The sequence below is a fragment of the Engystomops pustulosus genome, chromosome 8 (assembly GCF_040894005.1).
Source record: "Engystomops pustulosus chromosome 8, aEngPut4.maternal, whole genome shotgun sequence".
NCBI lineage: Eukaryota > Metazoa > Chordata > Amphibia > Anura > Leptodactylidae > Engystomops > Engystomops pustulosus.
The window spans coordinates 57,756,460-57,776,623 of record NC_092418.1 but is presented as its reverse complement, the minus strand read 5'-3'; the positions used below and the strand labels follow the sequence as shown (position 1 = coordinate 57,776,623).

General features: G+C 46.1%; 1 protein-coding gene across 1 annotated transcript in view; it reads left to right on the top strand.

The window, feature by feature from the left end:
* The window catches only part of LOC140076143 (3-hydroxyisobutyryl-CoA hydrolase, mitochondrial-like), a 222,309-nt gene that overhangs the window by 25,700 nt on the left and 176,445 nt on the right, over positions 1-20,164 (top strand). Inside the window, exon 3 of the mRNA XM_072122650.1 lies at positions 11,013-11,099. Within this exon, the coding sequence (XP_071978751.1) occupies positions 11,013-11,099 (87 nt within the window). The remainder of the gene's footprint in view (positions 1-11,012; positions 11,100-20,164) is intronic.

Sequence of the window (20,164 nt, the reverse complement as noted above, 5' to 3'; positions counted from 1 at the left end):
GCTGCCTGGACGATTCAATGAATGCCAAATATTTCTACAAAGTTTGTAATTACCCTATAGTTAAACCAATCTTATACATTCACAATTAATATCTCCTTGACAAATAGCATTTTTATTAATCAAACAGCAGTACTTCACAATGACACAGATGAATAAAAAAATGTATACATGTATTTTACAGAAATATTTTAGGAAATTTTCATCAAATATTCAAACAATATTGATACAATATATTTAAATGCAAGAGGAGCACGATAGGGGACTGTGAGGCGTGGAAAAAACAGAAGCCAATCAAATCACTACGGTCCATGCGAAGGAGAGGCCAACACTGGCCACACATCCAAAATTGAGAGGTCCCTTTTAAATAGAGCATATGAAGAGTATTTAATTTCAGAGTATTCCTATTTTTCTTTTCACTTGCTAGCCATATATTTTTATAAATATGCATAGGAGGCCAACAAAAAAGTGTCATCTTAGTCATAAAACAAACACTAAAAAGGCTGTAAATAAAATAGGCCAAAAGCACCTTCAGGGATTAAAAGCACTTTTTTTTAAATTCAACAAAGATTTTTATTTTGCAACTTTTCACCCATAAAAGATGCAATACATTATCATTCTCCTTTTTATACAAATTTTTCATGGTACAAGGTCATGAGATTATCAGCAGAGACTAAAGAGAGATGATCCTCATAGCAGGGGCGTCGCTAGGTCAAAAGATCCGGGGCTCCTGCCCCGGATCTTTTGGCCAGTGCCCCGAATCTCCTCGGGTCAGCAGATCATCTGCCCCGCTGCCCGGGAGATTCCTTCCCTCTCATTCTCATCACGATCTGTGTCCTCAGATTGTGATGAGAATGAGTGCAGGCGCTGCTTTCCCCTGCAAGGACCTTACCTCCGGGAGTTCCAGAGGCTGAAAGACCTGTGATGATGTCATGATCACATGACCTGCAGGGGAAAGCAGCGCACAGAAAGAGAGAGAGCTGCATCTGTGAGGTGAGAAACATGATAGGGACTAGGGAAGGGGGAGAACATTGTGAGGCACATTATTTACTGGGGGGCTGTGTGAGGCACATTATTTACTGGGGGGCTGTGTGAGGCACATTATTTACTGGGGGGCTGTGTGAGGCACATTATTTACTGGGGGGGGGACTGTGTGAGGCACATTATTTCCTGGGGGGACTGTGTGAGGCACATTATTTACTGGGGGGCTGTGTGAGGCACATTATTTCCTGGGGGGCTGTGTGAGGCACATTATTTCCTGGGGGGCTGTGTGAGGCACATTATTTACTGGGGGGGGGGCTGTGTGAGCACATTACTTACTGGGGGGCTGTGTGAGCACATTACTTACTGGGGGGCTGTGTGAGGCACATTATTTACTGGAGGGACTGTGTGAGGCACATTATTTACTGGAGGGACTGTGTGAGGCACATTATTTACTGGGGGGACTGTGTGAGGCACATTATTTCCTGGGGGGCTGTGTAAGGCACACTATTTACTGGGGGGACTGTGTGAGGCACATTACTTACTGGGGGGACTGTGTAAGGCACACTATTTACTGGGGGGACTGTGTGAGGCACATTACTTAGTGGGGGGCTGTGTGAGGCACATTACTTAGTGGGGGGCTGTGTGAGGCACATTACTTACTGGGGGGCTGTGTGAGGCACATTATTTACTGGGGGGACTGTGTGAGGCACATTATTTACTGGGGGGACTGTGTGAGGTACATTATTTCCTGGGGGACTGTGTGAGGCACATTATTTGCTGGGGGGCTGTGTGCGAGGCACATTATTTACAGGGGGGCTGTGTGAGGCACATTATTTACTGGGGGGCTGTGTGAGGCACATTATTTACTGGGGGGCTGTGTGAGGCACATTATTTACTGGGGGGCTGTGTGAGGCACATTATTTACTGGGGGGCTGTGTGTGAGGCACATTATTTACTGGGGGTACTGTGTGAGGCACATTATTTACTGGGGGGCTGTGTGAGGCACATTATTCCCTGGGGGGCTGTGTGAGGCACATTATTTACTGGGGGGCTGTGTGTGAGGCACATTATTTACTGGGGGGCTGTGTGAGGCACATTATTTCCTGGGGGGCTGTGTGAGGCACATTATTTACTGGGGGGCTGTGTGTGAGGCACATTATTTACTGGGGGTACTTTGTGAGGCACATTATTTCCTGGGGGGCTGTGTGAGGCACATTACTTACTGGGGGACTGTGTGAGGCACATTGTTTACTGGGGGTCTGTTTGGGCACATTATTTACTGGGGGGCTGTGTGAGGCACATTTCTTACTGGGGGGCTCTGTGAGGCACATTTCTTACTGGGGGGCTCTGTGAGGCACATTATTTCCTGGGGGGCTGTGTGAGGCACATTATTTATTGGGGGGACTGTGTGAGGCACATTGTTTACTGGGGGGCTGTGTGAGGCACATTATTTACTGGGAGGCTGTGTGAGGCACATTATTTACTGGGGGGACTGTGTGAGGCACATTATTTACTGGGGGGCTGTGTGAGGCACATTATTTACTGGGGGGCTGTGTGTGGCACATTATTTAGTGGGGGGACTGTGTGAGGCACATTATTTACTGGGGGGCTGTGTGAGGCACATTATTTACCGGGGGGCTGTGTGAGGCACATTATTTACCGGGGGGCTGTGTGAGGCACATTATTTAGTGGGGGGCTGTGTGTGGCACATTATTTACTGGGGGATGTGTGAGGCACATTACTTAGTGGGGGGCTGTGTGAGGCACATTATTTACTGGGAGGCTGTGTGAGGCACATTATTTACTGGGGGGACTGTGTGAGGCACATTACTTACTGGGGGGCTTTGTGAGGCACATTACTTACTGGGGGGCTGTGTGAGGCACATTACTTACTGGGGGGCTGTGTGGGGCACATTATTTACTGGGGGGCTGTGTGAGGCACATTATTTACTGGGGGGCTGTGTGAGGCACATTATTTACTGGGGGGCTGTGTGTGAGGCACATTATTTACTGGGGGGACTGTGTGAGGCACATTACTTACTGGGGGGACTGTGTGAGGCACATTATTTCCTGGGGGGCTGTGTGAGGCACATTATTTCCTGGGGGGCTGTGTGAGGCACATTATTTCCTGGGTGGCTTTGTGAGGCACATTATTTCCTGGGGGGCTGTGTGAGGCACATTATTTACTGGGGGACTGTGTGAGGCACATTACTTACTGGGGGGACAGTGTGAGGCACATTATTTACTGGGGGGACAGTGTGAGGCACATTATTTACTGGGGGGACAGTGTGAGGCACATTATTTACTGGGGGGCTGTGTGAGGCACATTATTTACTGGGGGGCTGTGTGAGGCACATTATTCACTGGGGGACTGTGTGAGGCACATTATTTAGTGGGGGGACTGTGTAAGGCACATTACTTAGTGGGGGGCTGTGTGAGGCACATTACTTACTGGGGGCTGTGTGTGAGGCACATTATTTCCTGGGGGGCTGTGTGGTCACATTACTTACTGGGGGGACAGTGTAAGGCACATTATTTACTGGGGGGCTGTGTGAGGCACATTATTTACTGGGGGGCTGTGTGAGGCACATTACTTACTGGGGGGACTGTGTGAGGCACATTATTTACTGGGGGGCTGTATGAGGCACATTACTTAATGGGGGCTGTGTGGTCACATTACTTACTGGGGGGCTGTGTGAGGCACATTACTTACTGGGGGGACTGTGTGAGGCACATTACTTACTGGGGGGACAGTGTGAGGCACATTATTTACTGGGGGGCTGTGTGAGGCACATTATTTACTGGGGGGCTGTGTGGGGCACATTATTTACTGGGGGGCTGTGTGAGGCACATTATTTACTGGGGGGCTGTGTGTGGCACATTATTTAGTGGGGGGACTGTGTAAGGCACATTACTTAGTGGGGGGCTGTGTGAGGCACATTACTTACTGGGGGGCTGTGGGGTCACATTACTTACTGGGGGGACAGTGTGAGGCACATTATTTACTGGGGGGCTGTGTGAGGCACATTACTTACTGGGGGGACTGTGTGAGGCACATTATTTACTGGGGGGCTGTGTGAGGCACATTATTTCCTGGGGGGCTGTGTGAGGCACATTATTTACTGGGGGCTGTGTGAGCACATTACTTACTGGGGGGCTGTGTGTGAGGCACATTACTTACTGGGGGGCTGTGTGAGGCACATTATTTACTGGGGGGCTGTGTGTGGCACATTATTTAGTGGGGGGACTGTGTAAGGCACATTACTTAGTGGGGGGCTGTGTGAGGCACATTACTTACTGGGGGGCTGTGGGGTCACATTACTTACTGGGGGGACAGTGTGAGGCACATTATTTACTGGGGGGCTGTGTGAGGCACATTACTTACTGGGGGGACTGTGTGAGGCACATTATTTACTGGGGGGCTGTGTGAGGCACATTATTTCCTGGGGGGCTGTGTGAGGCACATTATTTACTGGGGGCTGTGTGAGCACATTACTTACTGGGGGGCTGTGTGTGAGGCACATTACTTACTGGGGGGCTGTGTGTGAGGCACATTACTTAGTGGGGGGCTGTGTGAGGCACATTACTTACTGGGGGGCTGTGTGTGAGGCACATTACTTACTGGGGGGCTGTGTGAGGCACATTATTTACTGGGGGGCTGTGTGAGGCACATTACTTAGTGGGGGGCTGTGTGAGGCACATTATTTACTGGGGGGCTGTGTGAGGCACATTACTTAGTGGGGGGCTGTGTGAGGCACATTACTTACTGGGGGCTGTGTGAGGCACATTACTTACTGGGGGGCTGTGTGAGGCACATTACTTACTGGGGGGCTGTGTGAGGCACATTACTTAGTGGGGGGCTGTGTGAGGCACATTACTTAGTGGGGGGCTGTGTGAGGCACATTACTTAGTGGGGGGCTGTGTGAGGCACATTACTTACTGGGGGGACTGTGTGAGGCACATTACTTACTGGGGGCTGTGTGTGAGGCACATTACTTACTGGGGGTCTGTGTGAGGCACATTACTTACTGGGGGGCTGTGTGGGCACATTACTTACTGGGGGGGGGTGTGAGGACATTACTTATGGGGGGCTGTGTGAGGCACATTACTTAGTGGGGGGCTGTGTGAGGCACATTACTTAGTGGGGGGCTGTGTGAGGCACATTACTTACTGGGGGGCTGTGCGGGGCTCATTACTTACTGGGGCGCTGTGTGAGGCACATTATTTACTGGGGGGCTGTGTGAGGCACAATATTTAGTGGGGGGCTGTGTGAGGCACATTACTTAGTGGGGGCTGTGTGAGGCACATTACTTAGTGGGGGCTGTGTGAGGCACATTACTTAGTGGAGGGCTGTGTGAGGCACATTACTTAGTGGAGGGCTGTGTGAGGCACATTACTTAGTGGGGGGCTGTGTGAGGCACATTACTTACTGGGGGGCTGTGTGAGGCACATTATTTACTGGGGGGGCTGTGTGTGAGACACATTACTTAGTGGGGGGCTGTGTGAGGCACATTACTTAGTGGGGGGGCTGTGTGAGGCACATTACTTAGTGGGGGTCTGTGTGAGGCACATTACTTACTGGGGGCTGTGTGAGGCACATTACTTACTGGGGGGCTGTGTGAGGCACATTACTTAGTGGGGGGCTGTGTGAGGCACATTACTTAGTGGGGGGCTGTGTGAGGAACATTACTTAGTGGGGGGCTGTGTGAGGCACATTACTTACTGGGGGCTGTGTGAGGACATTACTTATGGGGGGGCTGTGTGAGGCACATTACTTAGTGGGGGGCTGTGTGAGGCACATTACTTAGTGGGGGGCTGTGTGAGGCACATTACTTAGTGGGGGGCTGTGTGAGGCACATTACTTAGTGGGGGGCTGTGTGAGGCACATTACTTAGTGGGGGGCTGTGTGAGGCACATTACTTACTGGGGGCTGTGTGAGGCACATTACTTAGTGGGGGGCTGTGTGAGGCACATTACTTACTGGGGGGCTGTGTGAGGCACATTACTTAGTGGGGGGCTGTGTGAGGCACATTACTTAGTGGGGGGCTGTGTGAGGCACATTACTTAGTGGGGGGCTGTGTGAGGCACATTACTTACTGGGGGCTGTGTGAGGCACATTACTTACTGGGGGCTGTGTGAGGCACATTACTTACTGGGGGGCTGTGTGAGGCACATTACTTACTGGGGGGCTGTGTGAGGCACATTACTTACTGGGGGGCTGTGTGAGGCACATTACTTACTGGGGGGCTGTGTGAGGACATTACTTATGGGGGGGCTGTGTGAGGCACATTACTTAGTGGGGGGCTGTGTGAGGCACATTACTTAGTGGGGGGCTGTGTGAGGCACATTACTTAGTGGGGGGCTGTGTGTGGGGCTCATTACTTACTGGGGCGCTGTGTGAGGCACATTACTTACTGGGGGGCTGTGTGTGAGGCACATTACTTACTGGGGGGCTGTGTGTGAGGCACATTACTTACTGGGGGGCTGTGTGGGGCACATTACTTACTGGGGGTCTGTGTGAGGCACATTACTTAGTGGGGGGCTGTGTGGGGCACATTACTTACTGGGGGGGCTGTGTGAGGACATTACTTAGTGGGGGGCTGTGTGAGGCACATTACTTACTGGGGGGACTGTGTGAGGCACATTACTTACTGGGGGGACTGTGTGAGGCACATTAATTAGTGGGGGGCTGTGTGGGGGACATTACTTTTGGGGGAGCTGTGTGAGGCACATTACTTACTGGGGGGCTGTGTGAGGACATTACTTACTGGGGGGCTGTGTGAGGACATTACTTACTGGGGGGCTGTGTTAGGCACATTATTTACTGGGGGGCTGTGTGAGGCACATTATTTACTGGGGGGCTGTGTGAGGAAACTACTTACTGGGGGTCTGTGTGAGGCACATTACTTACTGGGGGGCTGTGTGAGGCACATTACTTACTGGGGGGCTGTGTGAGGCACATTACTTACTGGGGGGCTGTGTGAGGCACATTACTTACTGGGGGGCTGTGTGGGGGACATTTTTTGGAGCATGTTCACACATGGCACTAGGATGGGCCTCGGTTTGATCTCATATATTTTCCAGTAATACACATGTGATGGGTAACATGCACCTGGTTTTGTTTAAATGCAAGACAAAGTGTGAGCGCAGCCTTACAGTATTTGGGGAGATTGTTAGGGGCGGCAGCAGGATAACACTGCCAGGGAACCAAGATGTAGGGACAATGAGGAAGATAAGATGTGGTGATGGGGATTTCTCCTGTGGTTTCTGTAGCTGTATATACCAGAAGTAACCTTGTTATTGGCACAACCACATGTGAGGAGGTTATGTACAGGAGGGGGCATTACTGAAAGTGCAACACACATGCATTGGGGCCCGTGCCCCGGATCTTTTACCACCCTAGCAACGCCCCTGCCTCATAGAATACAAGTCAGACAATTGTACATAATCAAACACAGTTAGAGAAAAAGAACTTGCATGGGTGCCATCATCTTGCCAGAGATCGTAGCTGCCCATGACGTCTCGAGACCCGAGGCTATGTAGTTTAAAGAGAACCTGTCAAAATAACCCCCCTAAACTAAATATATTTTCATAAACTGCCATTAGAGAGCATTGCCTCTATTCATTGTCCCTCTACATGCCTGCAAACCTAAGCAATGAGGTCCTAAAGCTGTATGCAAATGACCTGTGAAATGTCCAATGAAGCATTAGCATATTCAAGCTGTCCAATCTATTCATGAGTGGGAGGCACAGCCACACCCCCAGTGCATGACTGACAGCCTGTATAATGATGTGAGGCTGTATAATGATGTGAGGCTGTATAATGATATCCCTCCTGGTGCTGGCGCCCCCTGGAGCCTGTGTGTGCATTTGTGTGTGTTTAGGAGAGATACAGCAGCTCCAGGCAGCCATGTTACAGCAGAACATGTCAGATTCATGTGTAGCTGATGTCTGTGTCTCTATTAGGAGGATGCAGCATGTCAGCAGATGCACCACAGATACCAGCAATACTTTACTATACATTACACACAGACATGAGCAGGGGGGAGGAGAGGGGAGGGGTAACAGGAGTGACATCACTGCCTCTGATCATGTGACCAGCCTCATTTACATAATAAAGAATAGATGATTTTACAATGATTAATGTTTGAAATAACTAGATAAAGGCTGGGATGGGATCCTTGTGAGCTGCTCCAACAGGTAGAGGTGACAGGACAAGTGACACAGACCTGATGACAGGTGTCCTTTAACACCATCAATTACAATTAACCAGTGGCACATTACATAGATGATATTTAAAATCCCCATATACTGCCATACCGTATATCAATCAGACAACCTAGAGTTAAAGTACCCTAGGTTGTCTGAAAAATAGTAAAATAAATTAATAAGTTACAAAAAATTCATATAAACCCAGTTTCCCTAGAACGTAAATGAAAATAAACAGTAAAAATCATAAACATGTCGCTGCATCCCAGAATGTCTGATTTATCAAAATATCTTCCTGGCGTTGACTACCGTAATGGAAAATACCGCCCAAAAGTTTGAATCACCACTTTTTTGCCTTTTTGCAATGTATAAAAAATTTTCTAAAAGCACAGTCACCAAAATGGTAGCAAACAAAAAGTTAGCTCATCCCGCAAAAAAATATATGTACCAGCTCCGTACACAAAGTATGAAAAAGTTATCAGCCCCAGAAAATGGCAAAACGAAGACTCTTTTTTTTGTACAGAAGGTTTTAATTACAATGTAATTTGAGGTGCACAACGTAAGATGTAAAAACCAAGCCTACATGAAAATGGTGCAAATGCTGTTTTTCACCAATTTCTCTGCATTTGGAATTTTTTCCTGCTTTCCAGTACAAGGCATGGAATAGTAAACACTGTCACTGTGCTGTGCAATTTCTTAGGCACAAAACAAGCCCTTACACAGCTCTTCACATGGAAAAATACAAAAGTTATAAATTTTTTAAATGTGGGGAGGGAAAATTTAAACGCTAAATCAAAAAAAGGCCTTGGCGTTAAGGTAAGGGGGGATCACTGGTGAAAGTAAGAGTACAGCTGTGTGCTCTTAGCAGGGACGTAACTACCCTGTTTCCCCTAAAATAAGACATCCCCCGAAAATAATACCTAGTACAATTTTGTTCAGGTTTAGAAATATAAGGCCTCCCCTGAAAATAAGACCTAGCGGCAGTCATTGCAGCAGCTCCCCCCACATCATACATTATTATTAGTAAATCTTTTAGATTTTGCAGAAGGTTGTGCCATGGGGAAGAATTCATGGAATTAAATCAATGACTGTTGTGCTGCAAATGTGATACCGGCAGCTACCAGGATAAGAAGGGTCATCTATGGAAAGTGTTTTTACTAAACATGAGAGATTGGGGCCCATGGTTCCAATAGAAATGGAGTCACAAGAAATACAGCATGAAATTCAGAGTTTGGAGAGTCAGAAGGGTGTTAGAGAAGTTGATTTTCTGTTCAACGATAGATGTCAATTCTTGTTCATGGAAAAATAAGACATCCCCTGAAAATAAGACCTAGTGCCCTTTTAGGAGCAAAAATTAATATAAGACACTGTCTTATTTTCGGGGAAACAGGGTAGGAGAAGCTGTGCCCCATAACAGACTTCTAAATGCCCCCACCCCCTCAGAAAATATAAATATTTGTATACTCACACATTCTCTTCCCTTACATTTCTTATCCGAGCTGGTGATTCTGTGGAAGATGTACAATGCTATATACATATTATGCTATACAATGTGGAGCATAATATGTATATAATGGTACACATCCTCCATTCTTTAGTGTGTCAGATTGGATACCAGGGTCCCCTGACATGCGGGCCTCATAGCATGCGAATGGATGCTGCCCTTGTAGGAGCCTGTGACTCCTACAGTAGACATCCTGAGTTGTTAGATACCAGCTAATGCACATGTGCGCAAATTTGTGCTTATAGACAATTTATTTATCGCAAAGAGATTGCACCATATTAATAAAGACCGTGCACCACTTCTGAATAATCTATCTCACCCTGCACAAAGTTTTGTACTATTTTTGACAAATCCATTGGGGCACATTTACTTACCCGGTCCAGTCGCGATCCAGCGGTGCGTTCTCTGCTCTGGATTCGGGTCCGGCCGGGATTTATGAATGTAGTTCTTCCGCCGTCCACCAGGTGGCGCTGCTGCGCTGAAAGTCATCTCATCGCGCCGGAATGCACCACCTCGGACCAGGTGAAGGTAAGCGCTCCCCAAGTGACACTTTTTCGGTTTTTAAATGCGGCGGTTTTTCCGAATACGTCGGGTTTTCGTTCGTCCACGCCCCCCGATTTCCGTCGCGCGCATGCCGGCGCCGATGCGCCACAATCCGATCGCGTGCGCCACAATCCCGGGGCAATTCAGGTACAATCGGCGCAAATCGGAAATATTCGGGTAACACGTCGGGAAAACGCGAATCGGGCCCTTAGTAAATGACCCCCATTGTGTTACTATTTATTAGGTAATGTGAATACACTGTTGCACAGTTTATATATATATAAGAAAGTTTATCATGACTGGACAAATTGTACCCCAGTCTTGATACTCCCCCAGCTGCGTACAATCTGTTGATATAGCATGTTACTCATGTGTTTTGGTATATTGAGCGGACAACAGTTCGCACTCTTTTGAATCCTATGCCAGATATAGAATTCTGCTATAACCTGCACATGAATTCTGGTGCAAGTTATAGCAAATGTGCTACTCACCACTGTTTCATGCCCACTTGGGGGGGCCCAAGAGGGAACGAAATTTCAACTCCAAGTCATGCAGAGGAGTTGCAACTAATTCTTCACATCGGTGAACGGTGTACAAAGCATGATAAATCTCTCCAACAAAGTCAATTAGGGATAAAAGTATTATAAATTGGATTGACCTCCAAATCAATAGCACAATCAATAGTAGCACAGTCACCAGTCAGATGAGAATCCAGGTGTCTGCAGAATTTTTTTGATTTTCAAACTTTTAACTTTTTTCCTGTTTTTCTCTTAAAGATCCCCTCATTGGAAAAAGACCTTATAACATTGAAATGTCCATCCAAAGAAGACATCATTGATGTGCTTAATGCATATCACAATGAGGTAACTTGTTACAGTTTTTAGAAAAGTAATATATATATTTAATGGGGTGTGACCTAGCCTAGTATGTGAGTGTATGTTTTTGATTTACCTAATTGGCCGATTTACCACAACTATTTTTGAGGGTGTGGGAGACTGGCTATTAAATGTGCAACCTACAATATGATGCTATTCAATCTCCTTTTTTTATGAGGTTATATTCCATAGGACTAAGGTAAACTATGAGGCCCTACATTTCCATTTTCAAAATCTGTATTAGATTTGGGTTGACATTTGTTTTCTACAGCAGTTTACAGGTTATGTACTATAGGATAAACTTCTCTTCGTCCAAGAAATAATCTAACTAGTTTCAGACTGCCCGCTGTCTTTAGACATTGCTGCAGTTTTCTACTGCTCCCACACTAGTCAGCGACACCCCGAGACTTAAGGGAGAAAGAGATGCGGTTTATTACCACTTCTCCCTTCTACATTTCTCACTGCATCACGATGAAGCAGAGCAATGCATAGAAGGGCAGAGCTAACTCAGCCGCAAGCTCTATACACCCAGCAGTCACGTGACCCTAAAGGGATTAATCAGAGCTGCTGGGTCTGATCAGACCCAATACAGCTCCGATCAGCATTGGCCCTCACAAAGGGTTGTTTCGCGCTTTAACTGGGGTTTTCTAGATACCCTAGTTACAGTTGAAAACATGTAAAAGAGAAAAAAGTAAAAAAACTGTAATAAAATTATGTCTTTTTATGACCTCATGGGGGACATATAAAGTACAAACAAACACACAAAAATTTTAATAAATATTCATAAAAATAAATTTGTACATCCCAATATAATAAAAAAATACCCCGCTATGCTACAAAAAAACATTGTCGTAGTTGCCCCTTTTGCCCAAGACTATACATATTACCTGGGTCTAAAAAGTGAAGGGAATTCTATGTGATGGTCCCACCATAGATGGTCTATTTCTTTGAAGCATTACCTTCCAGAGAGTAAATTACTTTCCAGATTGTCTTCCTGACCTAATTGAGCTATTCAAAGCTGGAGAAAGTGAGTGACATGTACTAGCATAACATAATGCCCCACTTCCCCCGGTTATATGGCCTATATTTTCATCACAGTACCCTATCTCAATTTCCATTTAATCTTGATTGCATAGTTCTTTTCTAACACCATATGCCAGTGAGGTTTTACAGAAAGAGTTGCCATTCTTAAATGTGTCCCCTGGCACCATTGTACTGATTTTGGTGACTTACTTCAATCATTATTAGAGTCTCTTCTGCTGCAAATACTAAACAAATCTATAAATCTATAAATCAAAAATTGAAAAAGAGGCACTGAAAGTACTGAAATTGAGAGTCAGTATTCCTTTTTTTTTCGTATTACGTTTTTATTCAATTTTCAAAACCAAACAAATTTTGACAAACAGTCGCTCTTTGGGAGCGACTAGGGGACAAAGACAATCCAACATTTACAGAAATTATCAAACAAGCCGTGGAATCTTGGCTACCTCAGTAAACAACGAGGCACATATATAACATAAGAAGAACACGTGGGGAGGGGAAGACAAAAGAAAAAGAAAAAAGGGTTAAGGAAGAAGCCCGAGGGGAAAGGATTAGATTCCCCCCCCCCCCCTCTCAGTCCAGCAACACCTTTAAGATCAGAACTCCTCTATCTCCTCATCGCATATCAGGGCATTGAATGCAGGTGATGATTTAAAAATAATCCAGTGTTGCCAAGTCTCCTGAAAACGAGCCACGCTTCTAGGGTTTGAACTCAGAATACTCTCCATCCGACTAACCTCCTCCACTCTCTTCAACCAGTGAAAGACTTTGGGTGGTTCAATAGAGAGCCAACAGGCTGGTACACATGATTTAGCCGCATTCAGTAAGTGTCGAACCAGGGAACATCTGTATGTGGGAAGGGAGACCTTGTTATGGTGTAACAGGACCCAGGCCGGGTCGTTCTGTAATGCTTTGCCTGTCACCTCGCGAACCACCTCAAGAATGGTATCCCAAAAAGGAGTGAGCTTAGAGCACTCCCAAAATATATGCAAGATTGTCCCTTCCTCCACCCCAAACCGCCAGCAACATGAGGAGGCCTCTGGGAACATCTTGTGTAAGACGTGAGGAACTCTGTACCACCTTGTGAGAATCTTATAATTAGTTTATTGGTATAGAGAATTAATGGTTGTTTTGTGGGCCATGAGGAATATCTTTTCGCGCTGCTCTTCAGTGAGGCTAATGTCCAGGTCTCTCTCCCACTTTAGAATGTAGGGCGGAATGTAATTCTGTGGAGGGGCTGTTAAATATTTATAAGAAAATGAAAGTGCAGCCCTAACCTGGCTTTTCCACATGCAAAGACCTTCAAACCCAGTCCGCTGTCTTGCGAACGAAGAGGGGGATGGTAGGGAGGTCAGGTAGTGTGTCAGTTGGGTGCCCTGCCACGGGGATGCCTGAGGTAGGTCTGCTGGGGCCATTAGAGTCATCAGTATTCCTTTCATTTATCATTGGATGTTCAGAAAAATAAATAGCAATGATAATATTAATTTATATTCTAGGATTGCAGCTGGTGCACTAGTATGGGACATCCTACATCACCCCCTCTCTTTTTTATGAGGCACTGCTGTAGCAGGCTTCAGTTTTAATACATAAGTAATTCCTTGGGAAGAGGGGTTGTGCTGTGTCAACTGAAGAGATCTCACACACTAGTTGCAACAGAGTTCAGCTACAATCCTGGAATGTAAATATATTTTCACATTCCCTTTATTTTGGCTTACCTTATATACTCGAGTATAAGCCTAGTTTTTCAGCACAAAAAAAATGTGCTGAAAGCCCAAACTCTGCTTATACTCGAGTAAAAAATATCTAGGTTTTACCAGGTTTTTGTGGTAAAATTAGGGGCCTCGGCTTATACTTGGGTCGGCTTATACACAAGTATATACGGTAATTTTTTTTGCTGTAATCAGTGTACCTGAAAACTATTCTATAAATCGAAAAATTGTTTGTCCACTTCAGACTGAGAAGGTGAATAATTAATGAATGCTTTCCATGCCTAAAACATATTTCCCTTCATGATTCAGCCCTATGATGAACTTAGACTATCCAGAGTTAAGTCATTAGTAGATTGTGTATCCATCCACCAGAATGGGCAGAGAATGTCATTATTGCTGATCCTTGGCTGTATAACCAGCTCTGTGTTAGGGCTGGGAGTCTGGGACCCTCTGAACCACAGTGGGAGATGGTACTAGCCGACCTGGGACCAGAGTCTAAGTGGCACTCGGTTTTCACCAGAGCCCCCCGCAAAGTGGGATGGCTTTGCTGCGGCAGGATACCACCAGGTGGTTCCACAGGTGAGACTAGCCTGTGGTGGCTGCCAAGGTAGTAATACAGGAGACAGTCTGTACCCAGGGTGACGGAAGGAGAATAACACAGGAAAGGCACAATAGGACTCATGTCAGGAATCACAGGAGCTGGCACGCAGGAACGCAGGCACACAGGAACGGACTGGCACATAGGAACGCAGGAATCACAGGAACAGACTGGCAAACAGGAATGCAGGAATCACTGGAACGGACTGGCATACAGGAATCACAGGAACGGACAGACACAGGAACTCAGGAATCACAGTAACGCAGGAGTAACAGAATACACAGGAATCACAGTGGAGCTTTCTCTTCAGCGGAAGGCTTGAAGATGCGGCAAAGGTCACAGGAAGGGGCAGGAGTTCAGGTTAGCGCTACTTATCAGCCGCGGGATCAGCGGAGTTCGCCGCTGATGCCAGGGAAGGTAACAGGCTCCAGGCCTCGGGGGCACACGTAGAGACACGGGTGTGCCTGTGATCTGAGACAGTACCCTCCCCCCTTCTGCCTCTTCTTCTTGGTCCCAAGAAATCCCTGGAGGAGAGGCCGATCCAAAATGTTCTCCTCGGGCTCCCAAGATCTCTCCTCAGGCCCAAACCCCTTCCAATCTACAAGAAAGAACCGCTTACCCCTTATGAGCTTCCTGTCCAGAACCTCCTTAATTTCATAGACATCCGGGGAATCTGCCTAAGGAGCAAGAGGTGGGGATTGCTGGTAGAAGTGGTTCAAGGTGACAGGCTTCAGGAGGGAGACATGAAAGGAGTTTGGGATGCGCATAGATGGAGGAAGGCCACTTGATTGATAGCTCGTAGAAGAGACTGGCGGGTCTGGTCCCAAATAGATTGAGGTCCTGGACCAAATCCTCTAGCGCAGGGACATCGGACCCCGGTTCCAGGGAATTGTAGTAGGTCAGCCCAGTTGTCCTGATGGGCTGAACCGGAATGACGGATGTAGCAGCCCAAAGTCTGGTTCACCCTCTCCACTTGACCATTAGGCAGAAGAGCACGTTCCATAAGATACCACCATTCTTCTAGCGCAAGCTTGATAGCCAACAGCTCTCTGTCTCCAATCAAATAATTTCTTTCAGCTGGGGAAAAGGTCTTGGAAAAGAAGCCGCATGTGGGCCCTCTCTGGGAGAGCACTGCTTCAGATCCTACGGAGGATGCATCCACCTCAAGATGAAAAGGTTTGTTCGTTTCAGGCCTAGAGAGGACTGGAGCCGAGGCAAAAGCAGACTTTAACTTGGAGAAGGCCTCTTCAGCTGTAGGAGACCAGGCACGTGGATTGGCACCCTTCTTAGTAAGTGCCACGATGGGAGCCACGACCATGGAGAAATGTGGAATAAATTGTCGATAATAATATGCAAACCCCAGGAACCTCTGTATGGAACCTCTGTATGGCTCGGAGGCCTTCTGGGCGTGGCCACTGTAGCAGACCGTTTCGCGGGATCCATCTGCAGGCCTCTGTCGAAAATTATGTAATGAGTGAAGTATAACGAGTATGGAGCAAAGTTTGCTGCTCCTGGAGCACAAACTCTCTGGGAAAGATGGGTGTGGGGAGGGAAGTATGGAGGTGCAGAGTGAGGGGGCAGCTAGTTGGGTAACATGTAGAAGGTGGAGTAGAGGGAATAGTTGTAGGGAGTCTAGTCCTGATCTGGTGCACCCCAATAAGTTTGCCAGGCTGGCGGATGAGGGGGATATCAGCTCTGGCAATGCTGCAGCAAGACGTGGCCTCTAGCAACCAGGGGACTGTCTGCTCCGGTAAGAAGGGTAATGGGAGCACAGGCAAGGTCAGACAGGTGCTGGTAGTGGGAGATTCGATTATTAGGGGAACACACAGGGCAATCTGTCACAAAGACCGTGCATACCGAACAGTGTGTTGTTTGCCGGGTGCTCGGGTTCGGCATGTTGCGGATCGGGTTGACGGATTACTGGGAGGGGCTGGTGGGGAAGGTGGAAGGTCCTTAAAAATTATTTCAGGGATTTAGGCCATAAGCTCAGGACAAGGACCTCAAAGGTAGTTTTCTCCGAAATACTACCTGTACCACGTGCCACACCAGAAAGGCAGCGGGAGATCAGGGAGGTAAATAAGTGGCTCAAAAGTTGGTGTAGGAAGGAGGGTTTTGGGTTCATGGAGAACTGGCTCTACAGTAGGGATGGGCTGCACCTCAATGGGGAGGGTGCAGCTGTTTTGGGGGGAAAATGGCTAGAAGGTTGGAGGAGTGTTTAAACTAGAGACCTGGGGGGAGGGCAACTACACTTGTGCAGGGCAAATAGACAGTGTAGATAGAGAGCTGGGAAGAGTCATAGTCCATGGGGGAGGAAGGGGGGCTGGAATGAGATTGGGGAATAAGGACAAAAGGAATACGGACAGGGAAAACCATATAAAGTGTATGTACACAAATGCCAGATGCCTCACAAACAAAATGGAGGAACTGGAACTCTTGATGTTGGAGCGGAAATATGATATAGTGGGTATCAGCGAGACATGGCTGGACAGTAGCTATGACTGGGCTGTTACTATAGATGGTTATAGTCTTTTTAGAAAGGATCGTATAAATAAAAAAGAAGGAGGGGTTTGTTTATATGTGAATTCTTGCCTCAAGTCTGCCTTGAGAGATGACATCAGTAACGCAAATGCAAATGTAGAGTCCCTATGGGTGGAGATAAGGGGAGGGGAAAAAAATAATAAAACATTACTAGGGGTTTGTTATAAGGCTCCAAATATAATGGAGGCAGCAGAGGAAATGCTGATAAGTGAAATGGATGCGGCTTCAAAGCAAGGTGAAGTACTTATCATGGGGGACTTCAATTCCCCAGATATTAACTGGGGGCAGAAACCTGCAGGTCCTTCAAAGGCAGCAGGTTCTTGTCAACAACAAAAGACAATTACCTGTCGCAACTAGTCCTGGAGCCAACAAGAGGGGGGGCACTGCTGGACCTTATCCTTACCAACAGACCTGATCAAAACTACAGGTTGGGGGGAACCTGGGTAATAGTGATCATAATATCATTGATTTTGTATTACGCTTTACTAAGAGCGTTAGTGAAGGGGCAACCAACACTCTTAACTTCAGGAGGGCAAATTTTCAGCAACTAAGGGAAGACCTTAAAGGCATAGACTGGAATAATGTTCTCAAAGACAAAAGCCCCCCCACCCACCCCCCCAAAAAAATGGGACTTTTTCTCATATATTCTGAAAATGTCCTGTGAGAAACACATACCTTATGGGAAAAAGCATAAAAGGAACAAGAAAAAGCCTATGTGGCTAACTAGTCTTGTAAGGAAAGCAATAAGCGAGAAAGATAAAGCGTTTAAGGTGCTAAAATGTGAAGGTAGCGATGAGGCATTACAGGATTATAGAGATAAAAATAAATCCTGTAAAAAGCAGATAAAGGCCGCAAAAATAGAGACTGAGAGAAATATTGCCAGGGAGAGCAAAAATAACCCCAAATTATTTTTCAAGTATATAAATGATAAGAAACTAAAAACAGAGAGTGTGGGTCCCCTTAGAAATAACATGGGGGTCATGGTGGAAGAAAATGAGGAAAGGGACAATCTACTGAATGTCGCCTTCTCAACTGTCTTTATCCAGGAAAATCCCCTGGTGGAAGACACAATGAGGCATAATGTAAATTATTTTTGGAATGTCAACAGTTTAACCCAGGAACAGGTACGGCGCCGCCTCGCAACCACTAAGATAGATAAATCACCGGGGCCAGATGGCATACACCCCCGGGTTCTGCATGAATTATGTACGGTGATAGACAGACCGTTATTTTTAATATTTGAAGATTCACTGAGGACTGGTTATGTTCCACAGGACTGGCGCATAGCAAATGTGGTACCAATATACAAAAAAAGATCAAATAGCGATCCTGGAAACTACAGACCCGTGAGTCTAACTGCTGTGGTGGGGAAAATATTTGAGGGGTTTTAAGTATCTGGAGTATCTGGAGTATCTCACTGTGCACAACCTTATAACCCAGCGTCAGCATGGGTTTATGAGAGATCGGTCCTGTAAGACTAATCTGATTGGTTTCTACGAGGAGGTAAGTTCAAGAGTGGATCTGGTCAGACCACACATGGAATATTGTGTACAGTTTTGGGCACCAGTGTATAAAAAGGATATAGTAGAGCTGGAACGGGTGCAGAGAAGAGCAACCAGGATTATTAGGGGAATAGGGGAACTAGAATTCACTGACAGATTAAAAAATTTGGGATTATTCAGTTTAGAAAAAAGACGACTGAGGGGAGACCTCATTACAATGTACAAATACCTGAATGGACAGTACAAGGATCTCTCCAAAGATCTTTTTATACCTAGTCCTGTGACCAGGACAAGGGGGCATCCTCTACGCCTGGAGGAGAGGCGATTTTACCATCAACATAGACAAAGGTTCTTTACTGTAAGAGCAGTGAGACTGTGGAACTCTCTACCGCAGGAGGTTGTTATGGCGGATTCTATGTACATGTTCAAGAGAGGCCTGGATGCCTTTCTGGAGAGAAAAAATATCACGGGTTATGGGGATAAAACATTTATTTAATTCTTAAAGGTTGGACTTGATGGACTTGCGTCTTTTTCCAGCCTTATATACCCTGTTTCCCCCGAAATAAGGCAGTGGCTTATATTAATTTGTTCTCCTAAAGAGGCACTAGGTCATATTTACAGGGGATGTCTTATTTTTCCGTGAACAACAATTTACATTTATCGATGAACTAAAAACTAAACTTTGTCAACAGCAACGGTAGTGTCAGCTCACCTGGATCGTTGATTTTGCACCCATGCGGATCAGTGTAGCACAGACTCTATTCCGCCTCCTCCGGATTGTAAGTAACTTGAAAACGCCATGTCCAGCTTCACGAACACAGATCCACTTGCGTTTTTAGTAAAAGCAAATATTCTTTATTGTTCGATTCAATAGACAATATAAAAGTCGCATGGAGTCATCACTTAGATCAATGAATAATCGCCTACGCGTTTCGGGTAGGTACTCTACCCTTATTCATGGCTGACTTGAGATGTGCTACTAATGAATTTAAATAGTAGCGTGTGTCATCACGTGATCGGACCTTGGACGGAAACGTCCGATCCCGTCACAGGTGAGGCTCACTAATATCATTTGCATAGATTCTACCTAAACACATCCCAACCTACATATACAAAACATATGACATTAAAACATTGAAGCATTAAAAAACCTTGAGGATAAGTGAGAACAGAACTGTTATTCATAGACTATTGACCCTGTATTTTAACATCACATATTTTCAATATTGGCAGATAACGTCAAGTCTTTTATTTAACCCCTTCGGTACTCGAGTCTCCAACGAAAAAATCCAAAATGTTTCTCGGTTAAGGAGTTTTCTTTTATGGTCGCCCCCACGTATAGGTTTAAAAACTTTTTCAATGCCCATACAACTGAAAGCACTGCAATCACCGCCATGTACATTTCGGAAATGTCTTGAAGCCATGGAGACATTTACCGCATCCTTATTCTTGGTATCAGACAGATGACGGCGAATGCGTACCTTCAGTGGTCCACTAGTGCATCCTACATACTGGATCCGACAAATGTTGCATGTGATGATATAAATAACAAATGCAGTGTTACAATTAATAAAATAAGATATTTTAAATTATTTGCCAGTACTTAAAGACAAAAATTCTTTTGACGGTACTGAATGGGTACAACAGATACATTTTGTATGACCA